The 17,080-nt window shown below is 44.9% G+C and overlaps 1 protein-coding gene across 1 annotated transcript in view; it reads right to left on the bottom strand.

The window, feature by feature from the left end:
• Positions 1-13,388: 13,388 nt before the first annotated feature.
• The window catches only part of NFATC1 (nuclear factor of activated T cells 1), a 110,087-nt gene continuing 106,395 nt past the window's right edge, over positions 13,389-17,080 (bottom strand). Inside the window, exon 10 of the mRNA XM_054284833.1 lies at positions 13,389-15,854. Coding sequence (XP_054140808.1) covers positions 15,805-15,854 — 50 coding nt within the window. The 3' untranslated portion in view covers positions 13,389-15,804. The remainder of the gene's footprint in view (positions 15,855-17,080) is intronic.

The raw sequence follows: 17,080 nt of genomic DNA, 5'->3' as shown, positions 1-17,080 counted from the left end.
AAAACCTGCCTTTGTCTTGCTTTCATTAGTCTTCATTATATGACCAGGACAGCTTTAATTGCTGCCCTGCATACATAAGTAATAAAAATGTAAAATGTTTAAATGAACTGTGGCTCCCAAAAGCCATTATAAAAGATTAATGATGAGTACTATTTGCTAACTTAAACATCTTCAAGAAACACATCTGAGCAGCCCTTGTGGCTAAGATGATATTAGAACAGTATTTGCTGGACTGCTTCTCTCAACCCACTATGCCCCTAGCTTTGATGGTTTTGATTATTCCATCTTTAGCTAGTCTGAATTCTAGACATATTTGATTGCAATTTATTCATTCCTGACAAGTTATCCCACTCCTGCAATCCAAAGAAAGAGTCTTCAGGTACTCATAGTCATATTCTGTCTTCAAGAATTGCTGATGCTTGCTTTGATGGCTTTTACTGCCAAAGTTGTTGAAGATATAGTTTATTAGTAGCACTCCAGAAATTACTGTGTGAATTAATACACTATCCAGCTGAAGGGAAAATTACACAACTATTTAAATTGTAATCAGTACCAAGACCCATCTTTGAACTACAACTTTTCCTTGAGGGGCACAGATTTGACTCTGAATTCAAATGTGAGAAAGAAGTTTTATTTTCAAACTGGCACCAAAGCAAAGCAAAGTTTTGACATAGTTTTGGCCATCCACCTCTCATTTGACTTAGAAACCCATCCTCAGGGTAAAGCAAATGCTCAAGCAGAGGTGAAGGTGCCAGCTCTTGTCTTCTCACTGCTACCATTCAGTGTTTCTTTCATGTTTTACCAATATATTTACCACTGCATCCACTTGTAGCAAAGAGCTGTAAGGTAGAGACAGCCCATTAGCTCCTGCACTCAGAGCAGAGCAGGCTCCAAAAGCTGCACAGCCTTGTCCACCCCACCCACTGGAGCGAGTTACACCTCCGGCCAAAGCTCAGCCGTGAGATGAGCCCGGCTGGCAGCTTCTCATGTGCCCTCTCTGGATGGAGCAAAGGCTCAGATCGTGCCTGAACACTGCACGTGAAGCCAGCACAGCAGGGGCAGGAGAACAGAACTCAGGCAACTTTCTGATTTTCTGCCTCTTCTGTGCACAGGCGACCACCAAACTTTAACAAATGGGCACAAACAGCTTTTCCATGGATAAGCACCTCCCTTGTGAAGTCAGCTAGATTGTCTAGACAGCTACACATCTCTGGGAATGAAGAGACCTGCACAGGGAAGTGGAACTTTGGTGTGGTGTGCTCTGATATTTGGCTTGCAATCCAATTTTTGGATAATACCAAAAAATTCGGGAAGACTCAAAAAACTTGATACTTTGTGACATAAGCCACTTTCTTGCTATTTAGGATTGCACTAGGATTTTCACAACTGTCAGGAATTTTGCAGCTGCAGAGCTTCTGTATGCCATCCTTTCCAACATCACTTGTGGAGGCCAAAAACTAGACTGATGGACCACTAAATGGTACATTTCTATGTTCCTTTCTGCTTTAGTGCTCATTTTGCTATATTACACTCAGTGTTGACTTTCATAACACAGCCTTCTCTGCCAGGAGTGGGCTATATTGACTACTTAAGATCTTCTGAGCCTTCACCTGCTCTCCCACAATATGATGCCCAAATTTTCCCATTTCCCATTCCACTCCCATTAGCTCTCTAGGCTCAATTCTGTGCACATGGTGCCATTTCTCTTTCCTGATCACTGTTTGGAAGCTGCCTCCCTAGTAAGTCTGGCTCCTGGACTCTCATCTCTTCCTGTGCAGTCTTCTGGGCTGGTCCCATTCCAATCTGTGGACTAGAAGCTTTTCCAAGACAACTGTTCTCTCTTCAGTGCTTATAACACCCCTGCCCACCAAACCCATCGTCTGTTCAGCGTCACAGAGTAGACTGACACAATTAAGACTGCGGGGTTAGCTATTTTAGGGAAGAACAGAATTGCTGCTGTTCCCAGGGAGAAAAGAAAGGTCCTGGAGAAAGAGGAACGTGGCTTAGTGTTGCTATTTCACAGCTGGCTGAGCGAGAAATTGGCCCTCCTCTTCCCAGCCTCAAAAGTAGGGACAGGAGCCCCAAGGCATGGAGACTGGCTTGCCAGGTCTTTTAAATCAGTGACAGGAGGAGCTCCTTCCCCTCTCTGCCTCCTTCTCCTGTTGGGAAAGCTCCTTGGGGTGGTGCTTGGTCTCCTGCAACTCTTCTCCTGCTGCTGCAGCTGCCCTGGAAGCCCCCAGACATTCCCAGCAGAGTCTGGACGGCTGCTTTGGTGACAACCTGGGCTCAATTTAATGAGAACGTTCACGTTCACTTGCTATGCTGGCTGTCCGCCAGCATATTTTCTTGAGGCACATAAGAGAGAGAAGGGAAATGGTGATCTTTAACAGGTTTTTTTGTGTGTGTGTTTTTTAATTTTTTTTTTTTTTATCCAGCCAAACCTGACTGGAATTTCATGGATGAAAGAAAAGGCACTTCTCTAGCCCAGGGGCTTTGTCCCTGCCAAATTATAAGGGCCTACTGCAAACAATGGAGGTGTTAGAGCTTCTAAAAAAATAAAAATGTTGAAAGAATCTTTTATAACGGAAAATATTAGGCAACCTAAATCTCGGGCCAGCTGGTAGCGGGCAGTATAATATAAACTCTTTGGAGGAGAGCTGTGCAAATAATGGATTTTCAGAATTTCTCGTCTCCCACTCCCTGCTCCAAGTTTGAACTATTTTAGCTATTTTCTCCGGCTGAAATTATTTGCCAAATTTAGCCAGTCGCTAAATTCTCCTCAAATTTTTTCTTTTCTCCATTGACAGGTTTCTTGTAAAAACAAACCCGTTCTCCCACCTCCGGCTCGGAATTACGGCGTTCACCAGTGACACACTCAGGAAGAAATCTGCCTGTGGTCAGCTCACTCATTTTTTGCTGCATTCTCCTTGGAGCTCACACGTTACAGGAACCAATCTGGCCTGATAGCCGCCTGGCAGCCTGCAGCGGAGCTTTTCCAGGAGTCTCCACCAGGGCCGGCCCAGCCAGCGCTGGGCTGGGAGCCTTTGCACAGTGTGGGGCTGGAGGTTCATTAGGCTGCGGTTTGCAGGCTGGGTCTTTGCCGGCCCAGTTCATAATGATGATGTTTCTGATGTCAACTGCAGACCAGATGTTGCCCGTCAGTGGCGTGCTGCTGCAGGGGAGAGGCGACTCAGGAGGTGGGAGGCTCTGAGGAGTCAATGATCCCGTGTGGTTCCTTGTAAACATGCAGGTGTTAGCTGTGGTGTCCTGGCCAAATCCCGTTCTGGCGTTTCACCAGCTCTGGCAGTTTACCTGCTCACAATCACCTCTGTGCTCCTAATTGCAGCAGTTGTTTCTCGCCTCCCTGAGCAGCAGATTTGTGCACTCACAGCTGGCACTGCTACGTGCCTACCCTGCGGCTCCAGGGCATGGCAAAGCCCACATCCTAGCATCCCCCATATCCTTGGAGATAAGCAGCAGCCCCATGCCCAGGGCTGCAAGACAGCTGCCCTGCAGAGCCAGACAGAATTGACAGACACCCGAGGTGAGGCTGCAGCAGGTCTGCCCGTGGTGGTGGGGCACTATAAATGTACTTAAACAAGCTGTCTGAGCCCTAAAATGTGGCTCCAAAGTAATGAAACGTGGTTGTTTGGCAGTGGCAGGCACTGCCTCACTTTCAGAGGCTGCTGATGGCTGGTAGTGCAACACAGCCTGTCCAAAAACCTCTCCTCTCCTCTCCTCTCCTCTCCTCTCCTCTCCTCTCCTCTCCTCTCCTCTCCTCTCCTCTCCTCTCCTCTCCTCTCCTCTCCTCTCCTCTCCTCTCCTCTCCTACCCTCCCCTACCCTCCCCTGCCCCTACCCCTACCCCTACCCCTCCCCCTTCCTCTTCCCCTTCCTCTTCCCCTTCTCCTTCCCCTCACCAAATTTTCAAACAGAATATTCAGGTCTGTTTAGGGCTTTAAGTGAATGGTGAGGTGTGAGTGCATATTATTACAGAGCCCATGAATTGCAGGACCAGACAGATAATGCAGGTTCCTAAGTTCAAAAACACAACACTGAAAAATTTTGCCAAGAAAGAACTGGTGGTGATTAAAAGTAAAGCAAAACTCCTGGTGTGAGAATAATCTCTCCCTGTTGTTGGTGGTGTTGTATCTTTGTTGGAGGCTGCCACTATGCAGGAGCTCAGTTAGCAAGGCCTCTGTTGTCTTGTGCTGCACAAACTGAGCTGGGCAAACTCCAGCTTGGGTTACAGCTCCACAGCCACAGGGATTTCCATCAGGGCAGGCTTGAATCCCTTAATTGCATCAGCAGAGCCAGAAGGACCTGAGACCACCGGGAACAAGGCACTGCCCTGAGCCTCAGTGATGTCTGTACAGCCGCACGGGAACACAGTAGGGTTAACCCAAAACCTCACATCCAGCAATTTGGCAGCAAACATTCAAAGAACCTTAGATTGGTTTGGGTTGGAAGGGACTTTAAAGATCATCTTGTTCCAACCCCTCTGCCATGGGCAGGGACACCTTGCACTGGATCAGGTTACCCAAAGCCTCATCCAGCTTGGCCTAAACATTGTACACAACCAAGGCTAAAATACTATTTTTTCCATTGTCCTCACCACACAGACACTTGGAACACTGTCAACCTTTGCTTTTAAATCTGGGAACCAGGACATATTCCCTATCTGAAGCTGGGTGCAGAACACTCCTTCTGAGGCTTCCTTTTTGCAATTTGAAATCATGATGGAAACTGTACAGAAGAAAGATTGTGTTGTAGCTACAGGCCTCCTAAAATAATTGCTTTGTGGATAAATGGATAAATATTGATAGTCAGCACTGACTTCTATTTTTACACAGCATAACTGAAAAGTTATACATATTAAACTCAACAAAAAATGTCTTTCTAAAATAAGGAGCAAACAGAACTTCAAGTAAAAACAAAACAAGTTATTTTGGGGCTTCTATTTTTTTTTCATTTTTTTATCATTACTCTATCTGCGAGTAAAACCCCAACACGGATTTCTTTGGGAATCTTTGAGGCTGTGTAAATACATATTGTTGCTAGGTTGTGAAGCATCCCAGCTCTGTGAGACACAAGCTGCCCACATGAGCAGAGTAGGAGTAAAACTCTCAAAGGCCACAGGATCTGACTGACCTGGGTTTCTGTCACAACAGCCCAGAGACAGCAGCAGCATGTAATGGCCCAATTACTCTGGCAGGAGATGCATCCCTCAAGGAGGTGCATCCATCTGTGGCAGGGATACCTGCTTTGGGTCTAGGAACATCAATGCTGGTCTAGGAACTTATAATACCGTAAGACTAGAAACAGCAGCATTTATACTAACACTTTTGCTCAAATTTTTCCAAACATGATCATCGCTCCTGCGCTGAGATTTTATCTTCACCCTGTTCAGTCCCCTCCAGGTTGCAGCCTGGGACATTGCAATGAGAGAGGAACAGGATTTGGCCTCACCAGTTTGGTGCATATGGGCAGCAGGGAGTCTTCCTCAGCCGAGTAGGAGCCTGTGCAGTGAGGTGTCCCTGACTCAGTGCCTGCTGAGTGACTCACTGGTCACTCATCTCTTGCCTCCCTGGCAGCCTGTGTTAAAGCCTTTCACCAGATGCTTCTGGTTTACCCCCTTGCACACATCCCTCAGTGCTTTGCACCACCCAAAATGAGACCCCCTGCAAGACCTGGTGTGCAGACAGCATTTTCCTCTCTCCAAACCTGCCTGTCTAGGATTGCAATCAGCAGAAGGCAGAAACAGGAAATGATGGGATTGCTGTGGCTGTGCTCCATGTGCCATGCAGCTAAATCACTGACCTGCTGAAGAAAGAGAAGCAGATTGGAGGCTGGTGGGAGCAGGCACAACCCCAAAGGCACAAGTTCAGCCAGACGTCCCCAGTCATGACGGGTGGCTGGTGGGGCTTGCACTGCTGATAATCAGCACCTCTGGGTCCAAGAATGCGGCCAGACAGAGCCTGGAAATCAGTTGGGATGAAAGTGATGCAACTTCACCTTCTCTGAAATCAGCTGGTATGAAAATCTCCTTTAAAGAGCCAGAATAGGGCTGAGGCACATGAGTTTTCCCTTCTACAAGGCGGCCAAAGGGCAAAGTGTGCAGCACAGCTGATGCACTGACCCTTTTTTGGACTGCAATAAAGCTAATTGTCTTCTATTCCCTTCACCCTTTCTCTGTTTTTTTGCACAACACAACTTTGATCATAAAGCTCTGGAGAAGCAGGATTTTGAGCCCAACTCTGACATCACTTATTCTGGCACCATTCAGGAATAACTACAGTCCTACTTGTAGAAGATCAACATCAGTCTAGCTCCTTTTAACAGGGCAAAATTACTGGTCCACAGAAAGAAGAAAATAATCAAAGATGTGAACAATAGAGCCAACTGAAGAAGGATACTGTGTTTTCCTCTTCTAAGTTCAAAAAGTTTTTGCTAGCTCTTTATATAATGCAAAATTTTATAGAAGAAACCAAAAATTAGAAAATTCCCATCAGCTGAAACAACTCCTGATATTGTCTCCAATGGCAACTTGTATTATAAGACAGAATATGGCACTGCTGGGATGTATGGTTTCACTTATTTCAGAGCACTGACTGAACCCATTGGCCAAAGTCAAGTGGATATTCAGAAAACAGAGCTGAGAAAACACTGCTCTTTTCCCATCCTCCTGTGTAAGGTCAGTGCTGAGGAAGAGCATCCAGCAGGCAAAACTTGTGTAAGCAAGCCTTACTGACCTTAAAATGCCTGTCAACTACAAAGCAACCAGGAGCTGAAAAAGCTCTCCAGGGATCACTGAGTGTCCTGATGTTGTTGGGGAAGATGAAACAGGAAAGCCTTATAAATATGGTTGTCTGGCAAAAGATTTTGAGAATATGGAAACTATAAGTGAGATTGAAATGAAAGCAAGCTTTGATATCCCTTAGTTACTGAACAATGGGAAAACAATGGTGTGGCTGGCTGAAGGTAATCCCCTTTCAATGAAACAAGACCCTCTGCTTGCAGACAGGTCCAAGGGTCAGAGCAGACCCCGCTAGCTTGGCAGAAGGGGTCCAAAGAGGAGTTTTCAGGGTTTAAAATGTAACATAGTATGGTAAAGTAGTGATTCTTATAGGTTGTATGGAAATACTATAGGATTTGTATCTTGCACTAGATTGGTTAGTGAGAATCAGAATATTCAACACAGAAGAAGATTTATTGCATTGTAATGAGAACCTTGCCCTTTTATCCTCTCTTTTACTCTCTCATCCTCTTTATCACGCTCTTGCCTCCTCTCTCTGTACCACTCTCCTTACTTCTCTCGGGCCTGCTCCGAGCTGTGCCTGGCAGCTCCCAGCAGGGCCCTGCACCCAGGCCCTTTGCAATAAACCCCAGATTCCACAACCTGGCTGCAGAGATCTCTCATCTCCGTCCATCCTGACTGTCCTGCCCCCTGACACTCCTACATGCTGTGACTGCCATCCCTGCAGGCCCGGTTTCAATGCCAGCAGCACCTGAGAACCCCCGGGGCTGAAACCCCCTGTGCTCTGCGAGGCTGCCCTGCCTCCAGGGGCAGCTGGATGCTCAGGAGCTCACTGGGATGCAGGCACAGCATGCCACGTGCTGACAGCACAGCCAGCGAGCAGGGGAAGCTTGGCTGTGGGGCCTTGCCAAAGGGCGTCTGCCTGCCAAGCTCCAGGCAGCCGCGCCGGGAAAAGATGGGAGGAGAGAGGAACCCCAGGCACTGACTGGCTTTATCTTCCAGCTGACAATCGGTCCAGATTAACTGCATGTGTGACCACAGAGGCTCATTCCTCGTCATTGTTATGAAGCATGGCTGTGAAGCACAAAAAATGCAAGAAACAGAGGTATTCAGAGCCTTCACATACCACGGTGCTGCGTTGTGTGACTCACTGGGTCTAGCAAATGAGAGGTTTTTACGTGCAGTCAGCCCTCTTGAGCATGGAAAAAGCCCAGGAAGGCTAAAATATTGATTTCTTGAATCAAAAGATCCCAAAGGACTTTGACCAAGTACCATGCCAGCTGCTGGGTCCACACCAGTTCTGAAAAAGCTCAGTAGCATCAGCTGTGTGTTTGAGCGGGCCAGTGGCAGAAGAGGTCCCCAGCACTAGGATGCAAGCACAGGCACCCTCTTCTCTTCTGAAAACTGCCCTCAGACTGGGGAGGGTTGGCAGAAGCAGCTGTGATAGTCTGGATAAAGCACCAGCTTTATGTAAAGCACAAACCCCAGGGCCAGGCTGCCTCAGTGTCTTTCCGTTCAAGCTGAGTAGTTCAGACACATTAAACTGACACATATCTGCCTCGAAAGGAATGGCCTTTCTGTGTTTCCCATCAGCCAGCATGGCTGGCTGGCCGGTGGAAGTGACACCCTGCAGAACCAGGCTGTAATCTGCATGGGGAGTGAAATGCGTCAGCAGCCACGCGTGCAGCCTCCGTTATCCCACACTTCTCAATCCGGCTGTGAGGAAAGGAAATGGGGGGGTTTGGGGTCAACCACTGGAGCAGTAGGTAGCAGCGATGAGTGATGTGCTGTTCCTGGGCTTGACCACTGCTTTAGAGCTCAGACTGTGCACTTGAGTCACCAAAAATGCACATCCTTCAGCCACAAAAATATTTTAAGCAGCTCAGCAGCTCCTTAAATGGTGTGTTATATAAGAAGTTATTTAATATTATTTGTCAATCAATAACTCCTCAGACCTGTAAAGCTCATACAGATCTCGTGCAATGGAACCACAAATATAACAATAATTTCCCATTATTATTTTTAGCACCAAGTTTTATTTCTTTAATTACTATTTGGTACACACACATATTTTAGAAAGGGTGGGGTAGATTAAACATTTTTTGCTGGATCTAAGCCTTTATGATGCTCTTTACTACAGGACAACCTGCTTCACAGACACATCTTGCTAAATGCAGTGGTCCTGGCCCTCTTGGTCACTGGCAGCAATACCAAGGGGTTGGTCTGCTAAAGGCAGCATCCCCCTCTGCAAGCTGCTAGAGATGCCTTGGTACCCAGTGCCCACAAACATTGCCAAAGGTCTCTGGTGCCTGCCAGCTTACATTGAAGAAAGGGGAGTGCTGCTATTGAATCATAGAATCATGGAATGGTTTGGTTTGAAAGGGACCTTAAAGCCCATCTAGTCACAACCTCCACTAGCCCAGGTTGCTCAGCGCCCCAACCCACCTGGCCTTGAACACTTCCCTGGATGGGGCATCCACAGCTTCTCTGGGCAACCTGTGCCAGTGCCTCACCAGGCTCACAGCAAAGAACTTCCTCCTAATAACAGGGAGGTTCAAGAAATCACCTGCCTTAAGGGTGGCCCTGGGACGAGCCAGGTGCTTTGCTGCTGTGCTTCAGAGGGCATAGAGTGCTCGAGAGGAGCAGCTCTAAAAGTGTTGTCTCATCCCTCCACCACACCCCCTTTATGGATTAAACCCTGAAATTACTGACTTTATAATTGGTGAGTGAGAGTTTTCTAATCTCACTTGCCTCTGTTGAAACTGGCTTTCTGAAGTGTCAGTGGCAATGTGCACTGCAGGGAAAGCCCAACCAGAAACTCCTACATGGGTCTGAGTGTTTGTGTAGATGCTTAGTTTACATTTGTGTGGCTGGGGTCACCAGTCATGGGAGGGGTTGCACCAGAGCAGACCTGAAAAAACCCAGTGCTACCTTCTCCCACGGGCACTTCCCTGATGAAAGAACTTTGCTCTTGAAGGCAAGGAGGGGCAGGGAAAGAGTGCTGGGGTTCCCCCATCCACACCTCCTCTGCCCAGACCACACTGCTCGGTTGGAAAGTTAAAGAAAATAGATGAGTTTTCATACACCCACCTCTGCAGACTCATCCTGCAAGTTCGGCAGTTTGTTCTCCCTCCTTCCCACGCATCGCCTCTGCCGCTCAGCCTTGGCCCTGGAGCCCCTTCTCTCATGTCCCCCCTGCTGCTGGGCGGGGAAGCCACCATCGCCCCCTTTAATGGCTCTGACCAGCCCGGTGTCCCTGGGGCACCGCGTTTGTTTCTGCAGGTGTGCTGAGCTGTGGCTGCTGCCGGCCCACGCCGAGCCCCACGGGCTGTGCTGCGGTGGGTCTCCCCTCCCAGCCTGGCTGGCGGCGCTGGGTGGGAAAGCTGCGGCTCCTGCTGCCTTCTCCAGAAGCTTGCTGCTGCAGCCATCGCCATGGGCTGGCAGGGCACGGGGGCTCAGCACCGGAGGAGCTGCTCTCCGTGTGTGGGGTGGGGGAAAAGCATAAAAGTAACTCATTATATCCACCAAAAGGTATGGGCTCCATTTAGTGTCGGCATCTGACCAGGGCTGGTTTGTTTTTTCTAAAATAAAATGTACGAGAAACCTGTGGTAAAAAAAAAAAAAAAAAGATTGCCATGAGGATGAGAGCTGGATCAGCTTGGCCCAGGCAGGAGCCCTGGAAAGGGTCCAGAGAGGCAGGAAAGATCCATGAGGAGTTTCCTGCAGAGAAACTGTTCAAGAAATTGGGCAGAGGCAGTGTACATGTGACGTCTGTGCGGCTCTGCTTGGGTGGAAGGGGAGCTGTTGTCTGGGAAAGCAGCCCATCCCAGAGATTTGGAGGGGAGAGAGTGCGAAAAAAAGGTGCAGTCTGGATCAACCAGATCTAAAATAATATGTGGTTTGTATTTTCTAAGTAGAAAATTAAAGAAAAAAGGACCCCAAAAAAGTAAGTAGAGTAAATGATTTCATGTTGGAGGAAATGTAATTTTTCCTATTAAAAACCAAAACAAACCAGACCAGAAAACTCCCAGATTTTACAGTTAAAAGAATGTCCCTTGCCTGGATGGGAACACCATCACACCGAGTTTTGGGACCCCACAGCATGTGTGTTCTTGGAGGTTTTGCAGCTCTGACAGCAGCACCCACTGCCAGGGCTTCCTTTGTTACTCTGGACCCCAAAGCTCTCCATCAGCAGCACTGGAAACAGGATGGGTACAGGAGCTGAGTGGGTACAGGAGCTGAAACTAATTCAGAAGAGATGCTGGAAACTGACGCTGATGGCATCTTTGGAAACTCTTTCACCAAGCTGAAAAAAAAGGGATTTCCTAAAATGACTGGAAATGAATTTGCCACATCTGCAAAGAGTGGCTTGTGGGTTATCTGTCCCTGAAAATAGCTAAGGAAGCACTACAGTCAGCAACTTTTCAGTTTAAATGACAGCTGCTAATGTGCCCATGGGTGATGGCAAGTTCCAGGTACACTACCAGTTGTCTTAAATCCTGAAAACACGACCGTTTGAACTGTTAAAGCTCTACAAGTCTGCACAGTACAAAAAGACGGTCTCCTAGGCCAAAAAAAAGCTAGTTTTGGATTCAAGGATGACCTGAAATTAAAGCCAACAGTTTGAGAATCTGTAATTGATCTGCTCAGAACAAATTATATGGCTACTTGAAGAGAATCCAAATATTTTTATTTTTTTAGAAAGAAGTGCAAAGAAGAAAAATATTAACTTGTTGAGAAAGAGGAAATTGTATGGGCAAACTAAAACAGTCAAGAGTTTGACCTCCATATTGTGCAAGTGTGTGCAAAGGTGGAGAACAGAGGACTCAATTTAGTTTGATGAACAATCTAATCAGTGCTCATGACATAAAATTAGACTCTATGTTTGAAAAAGAGCTACAGAAACTAACACGATTTTATGCCATTGACCTTAACACTCCTCTGTAATGTACTTGATGAGGGGGATTTTGTTTTATTTTTACTGAGACAAATTCAATTGATTTACAGTGATGAACGCAATAAAATTATACATATGCTGAAGGAAAGCTTAGCTTCAAGGCAGTACAACTCTGTCCAAGAAACTTAACTCCTCGAAATTTGCCATTTTCAGCTGGAAAGGAAAATCTCAAAGGCATAACTCCAGCAAGGCTATTTAGTCAAACAGTACCAGATGGATGTGTGGGATTTACCTTCTGATTTGGTTATGAATGAAAGTAGTCAGGAGTTTGCTGAAGGCTATTTTTGCCTGGAGAAGTCTGGTCAAGATAAGGTTAATGTAGCTGTGCTTGGGTCTGTTGTGCTTTGAGTGAAGGATGTGTGGAAATGGGAGGGAAAGGAAGCTCACAGGAAGCCAGGTAATACAATGACTAAAGTACATTGCTTGAGTGAATTCAGTTTGTGACATTTTGCTGGGATATAAAATGTCATGGTCTCCAGGAGAATTTGTGACTGAATTTTCAGTATTTTCCTTTTCCCAGGAACCTCACCAACAATACAGCTCATGCTGTCCATGAGGCATAAATATCACTGTTTCCACCCTCCAGACTGGGAAGCAGAGAAAGAGTTCTTTGACTGATCCCTGAAGAGCTGGGCCCTATCTGGGTTTTGATGGGCTTGGAGCATCTGCCTCTCTTTAAATGGCCAGGGCTTGGGTACCAGCCCCATGGAAGCCAGGTGTGATGGACTAAGCAGGGACTGACACATCATACTTACAGGAAGAGAAACCCAAGGCAGAGAAAAGATCTTTCAACAAAGACTTCAATGCATATTTGTGTCTCCTTCTCCTCGAGGAATTTTCGAATGGTTTTTAAGTGCTTATGTAGAACCAGACTACTGTGGTAGGCATCATGTATAATTTAAAACTTGCCTTTGGTCCTGAAAAATTGAAGCAGCTGAGGTTTTCTCAGCATTTCATGGCCCATCAGGTGTCAGATGTTGGTACATACAGAGGCACCACCTGATGAGCTGATAGAAGCCCAGAGCTGTGTTCAGCCCAGCTTTGACTAAGCTGACACCCTGGGGCAGAGCAGTGAGGAGGTTCAGGGCTAGGACACATCATACAGAGCAGATCCATCGATCACACCATAGGCAGCTGGTGGCCAGAGATCCCCCCCTGCCAGCCCATGGCCAGCCCTTCTCTCTCAGGGCTGCCAAAGCCCTCAGCCTAACAAAAATGTCTCTTCTATCTACTGCACTGAAGGCCACAGATCCTAAGCCTACCCTTAGCAACCCAGGCGTTTCAGAAATGGTTCCAGGGAGGGCAAAAGAAACTGTTGTCCAAGCAATGCACAGAGATGCCAAGTACTTTGTTGCATGATCAATAAGGTAGCTTGTTTCACCACTTCAAACTCAGCCAAAGGGCTCTTTTGAATAGTCAGAATCATCCATGGCAAAGGTATTTCTGAACGCACCTATTTTTGAACATACCTACGCTCCAAGTTCAGAGCATTGTGGCTTTTTGGTTTTGCTTTGTTTTCAAAAAGGTTGATGAAAATGATTTTCCTAAACTGACAGCAACAACCGTAACACATGTACCGAAACAAGATAGCAGTCTCATACAGGAAATATTTCTGCTTTCGTTTTTATTTTATGAATACATATACAACAGATGCATAATCTTCCATTATCCAGGCTTAAAAGTAACAGGTTGGGGTGGTTTTTTTTCCCCCCAAAATAGCTTAAAGAGGAAAATAAAAATCAGAATGAAGGAGCTGCAACATAACCAAACCATACATTCGAAAACTTTGCTAAAATTACTGCTGAAAAGTGCCTCTGTGTGTATGTGTGCATTGTCCTGCACGGTTAAAGCCTCACTCAAGATATTTAGTATATAAATAAAAAAAATGCTTTGGCATAATCAGAGATTCCTCCATGCACAGTTTATTGACATTTCTGAAATAATGAGAGAATAAAATCTGAGGACTATATAATATATAATTTCCTCTTCTTGGGAGCCATGTCTTTAAATGCAGTGGGGAAATGAAGAGGAGTCTGTTGACAAGAGACTTTAACAAGAGACATAATAAGATGGTTATATTAGCAGGATGCAAGCAGCTTCATATAGAAGAGATGGAGAGATATATGTATATAATTTAAAAATGTTATTTTATATGAGAAAATAAGATTTTTCAAGATAACATAAAATGAACCACTCTAAGACTAGCTTCCAGCAAAACATTTTGCTTTATTAATTCTATTTTCTAGCTACAAGTCAAGCTGACATTTGTCGAGCTTTTTAACTTTTCATATGGCAGTCTATAAGAAACGTTTCATGCAATGTCTACAAGGCTAAATACAGGGTAAATAATTGGGATTAAACAGGTGAGGAATAACAGACTGTTTAAGGACCAGTAACAGCATATTATGTACATAGAGCCATATTATATTCTCATGTCTTCACAGTAATGTGCAAATGTGACAAATATGGCTTTCATTTTTTTTTTCTTAAGAAAGTAAGACATAATTATACAGAAGAATGTTTTAAAACACTTAGTTGGATTTCACCTTTTTGTGAAACCTGTTCAGTCTTCATTGCATCGGGGTTAAGGAGCCACCCCAGTTCGGGGGTGTAGTTTGGATGTGTTTCCAGGAGGGGGCACAGATTCCTAAGGCACAATATTAATGTTAAACATTTTTAATTTAGTCATGCTATTTTATTTTAGTTTTGTTTTTATTTTTTAATTTTTTTTTTTGGTTATGTGAAGTAATAGGTCGTTGCTAGTTATATAATAAGCTGTTGATTGTAAAAAATACAATGTTGAAGGCTACACTACATGCCTACCTGTGAGTCCAGGAATGTTAGCTAATCTGAAAACACACTATACAGCGCCGCATGTGAAACCAAGGTGGGTTTTTGGTAACATCCTTTTCCATACACGTAGCACAGAGTTATAAGGCTTCTGCGGAATAATAATATTATAACAACAACAATATTTTACACTCTTCCATAATGGTATTTACAGTTACTATAACTCACATTCTGACATTTGGTAAATAACATGTATCTTATATGCATCCTTCTTGCCTATCTAAAGTGCTTGCTTAACTGCATGAGGAAAGAAAATGCATACCTGCTTTAGGTGCAACAAACCCTTAAAAGAAGTAGCTGAAATATTTGCTGTGGATTTGAAATGCATTCTCAGAAATTGAAATTATTGCTAAATTCAGTGCCCTTACTAGGCAATCATCTATATTATTTGTCATATATAAATATATGCATATATACTAGTATGTATGTACATGCATACACATTCATCTATCGTGTAAAAGATAGATTTCAATTTTTTGTCCATCAACCTTTTTTATTTTGTGCTATTCAACTCACTTGTGCTATGACAGAAGCTGGATCAAAATCAGAATCTTACCATGCTACTACTACCAACCCTATGATTCATTAGCACGTCATGAAGGCGATATGCAAAAAGAAAGCTGAGATGATGATGAATCAGGAGGCTTTTGAAATGCACTGAGAATAAGGCAGTAGGCTGTACATTACAGCAGAGGAAAAGCTGAAGAAATTCTGGAATTCATAAACGTGTCTTACTGGAGTTAGGATTACTCTCCCTACTCTGCTGCAGAGTCCTATGCTTTTTTCCAGTATCATTCTCCAGAATTCAAGCTATAGAGTTTCTGCACCTACCAACACTTTTAATGGTAGGAATTTCAAAGCTTATTAAAAATGCCCTGATGCCACAACCTGGTAAAATAAGGCACTTCCAGGGCTGTATTCCAGCGGTGCCATGCCAAAAGGATCAGCAATGGGAAGAGGCGCTCAGATTTTGCTGAGTTTCCGAGTTTTGTCCCATGAAATGCGCCATCTTGGAGCATACTCCTTCTTTTCTCTTTTGAGATGATTTTCTGTTTCATCAGTTGAAGTTGAGGAGCTACTTCTTTGTAAGCAAGAGGTAAATCTTCAGTTCCTGACATTCATTAAGGTGGAAGATCAGAGTGGTACCAGGCAACATCTTCAGTTCATTCGGTTTCTCCTGACTTGAGGTGATGTGCCAGCCAAGTCAAAAGTGTAGATTTCATACCAGCCCACACTGAAAGCTATGAGTGGACATTGGTACTGGAAAGGTCATTCCTTATAATTTCATTTACTGCAAAGAAAGAAGACAAGAAAAGGAATCAATTAGTATCCTGCTGCTGCAGGCAGTTGTCCTCAGTGCACAAACCCCCTGAACTTGCACTCATTCCTTGAGAGCTCCAGTACAACTCTGAACAGTAAGTGTGACATCACCAGGTAGCTTGTACAGGCTGATCACAGTGCAAACCCAGCAAGATTAACCAAGGTTATTAACATGCTAAATACTGTGTAAAACCAGGCATCACAAAACCAGCAACATCCTGGATCTTTGATTGCATCAAACATACTTAACATTTCAAATTGGTTACAGATAAAACATTTCACTTCCTCTAGAACTGCCTCAGAAATGCAAAGCCAGGAGGACCACAGGAGATCCTAGAATAATCTACTCCTTCCACAAAAAGAGCTGCTTGGAAAGTATGTTAGCCATGGTAGGTACTGGTGGCAGAAGGCTGCCAGTCTCTGAACCTGGATATGTGCAGCTGCAATGTCTAGATAGAATAAAACTTCACATGCTGATTTTTTTCCACTGTGGGTTGATATTAAGGAAAAAAAAAAAAAAAAAAAAAAAGAGAGGAAGCTGCTGCATGCTTGCCCATTCCCTAGAGCTGGTAACATGTTTAAGTATATACCCTCCCATAGTGGTGATCAGTGCATGTGGACATGCACTCTTTACTTCTATCCACACAAACAAATGAGAGGGACAAACAAGTTAAAAAAACTCCTGGCAAGAGTCAGAGGAGAGAATAAACAAGGTCTGCTATCTCAGCATCAGCCAGCCAGACTGCATCTCCACTGATAAAGAGTTGTTTTCTTTATTCACAAGTCTTCTTTCTTTCTTTTCCCCCTCCCCTGAAGATCATCAAGCAATACAGTTTCCCACACTCCAATTATGTCCATGTGATTTTTGGCAGATGGACAGGAAATGACTGAACCTGGCAAAGGTCATCGACACAACATCCCTTTTATTTCCACTCCACCTCCCTACAGCAACAGCCACCACCTGATTTACATGGAGATAGACAAAATGCCATCAACAGGACTATCACTGCTTCTGAGCTTCTCTAACATGCCAGGACTGGGAAACAAGTGCCCACGTCATGGAAGCACCACGGAAAAGCCTGCATTTTCCTTTCCTTGTGGGCTGCTCTTCACAGTAATCCAGATAACTTCGTGTGTTTACTGGAAAAGACCAAGCCTGTGTAAAACCAGCTTCCTGAAGCAATTAGTTGGGGGTTT

The sequence above is a fragment of the Melozone crissalis genome, unplaced genomic scaffold (assembly GCF_028551555.1).
Source record: "Melozone crissalis strain CALT ecotype California unplaced genomic scaffold, PUWL_Pcris_2 ptg000042l_1, whole genome shotgun sequence".
In the NCBI taxonomy this organism is placed as follows: Eukaryota; Metazoa; Chordata; class Aves; order Passeriformes; family Passerellidae; genus Melozone; species Melozone crissalis.
This window is presented reverse-complemented; position numbering and strand designations above follow the sequence as displayed.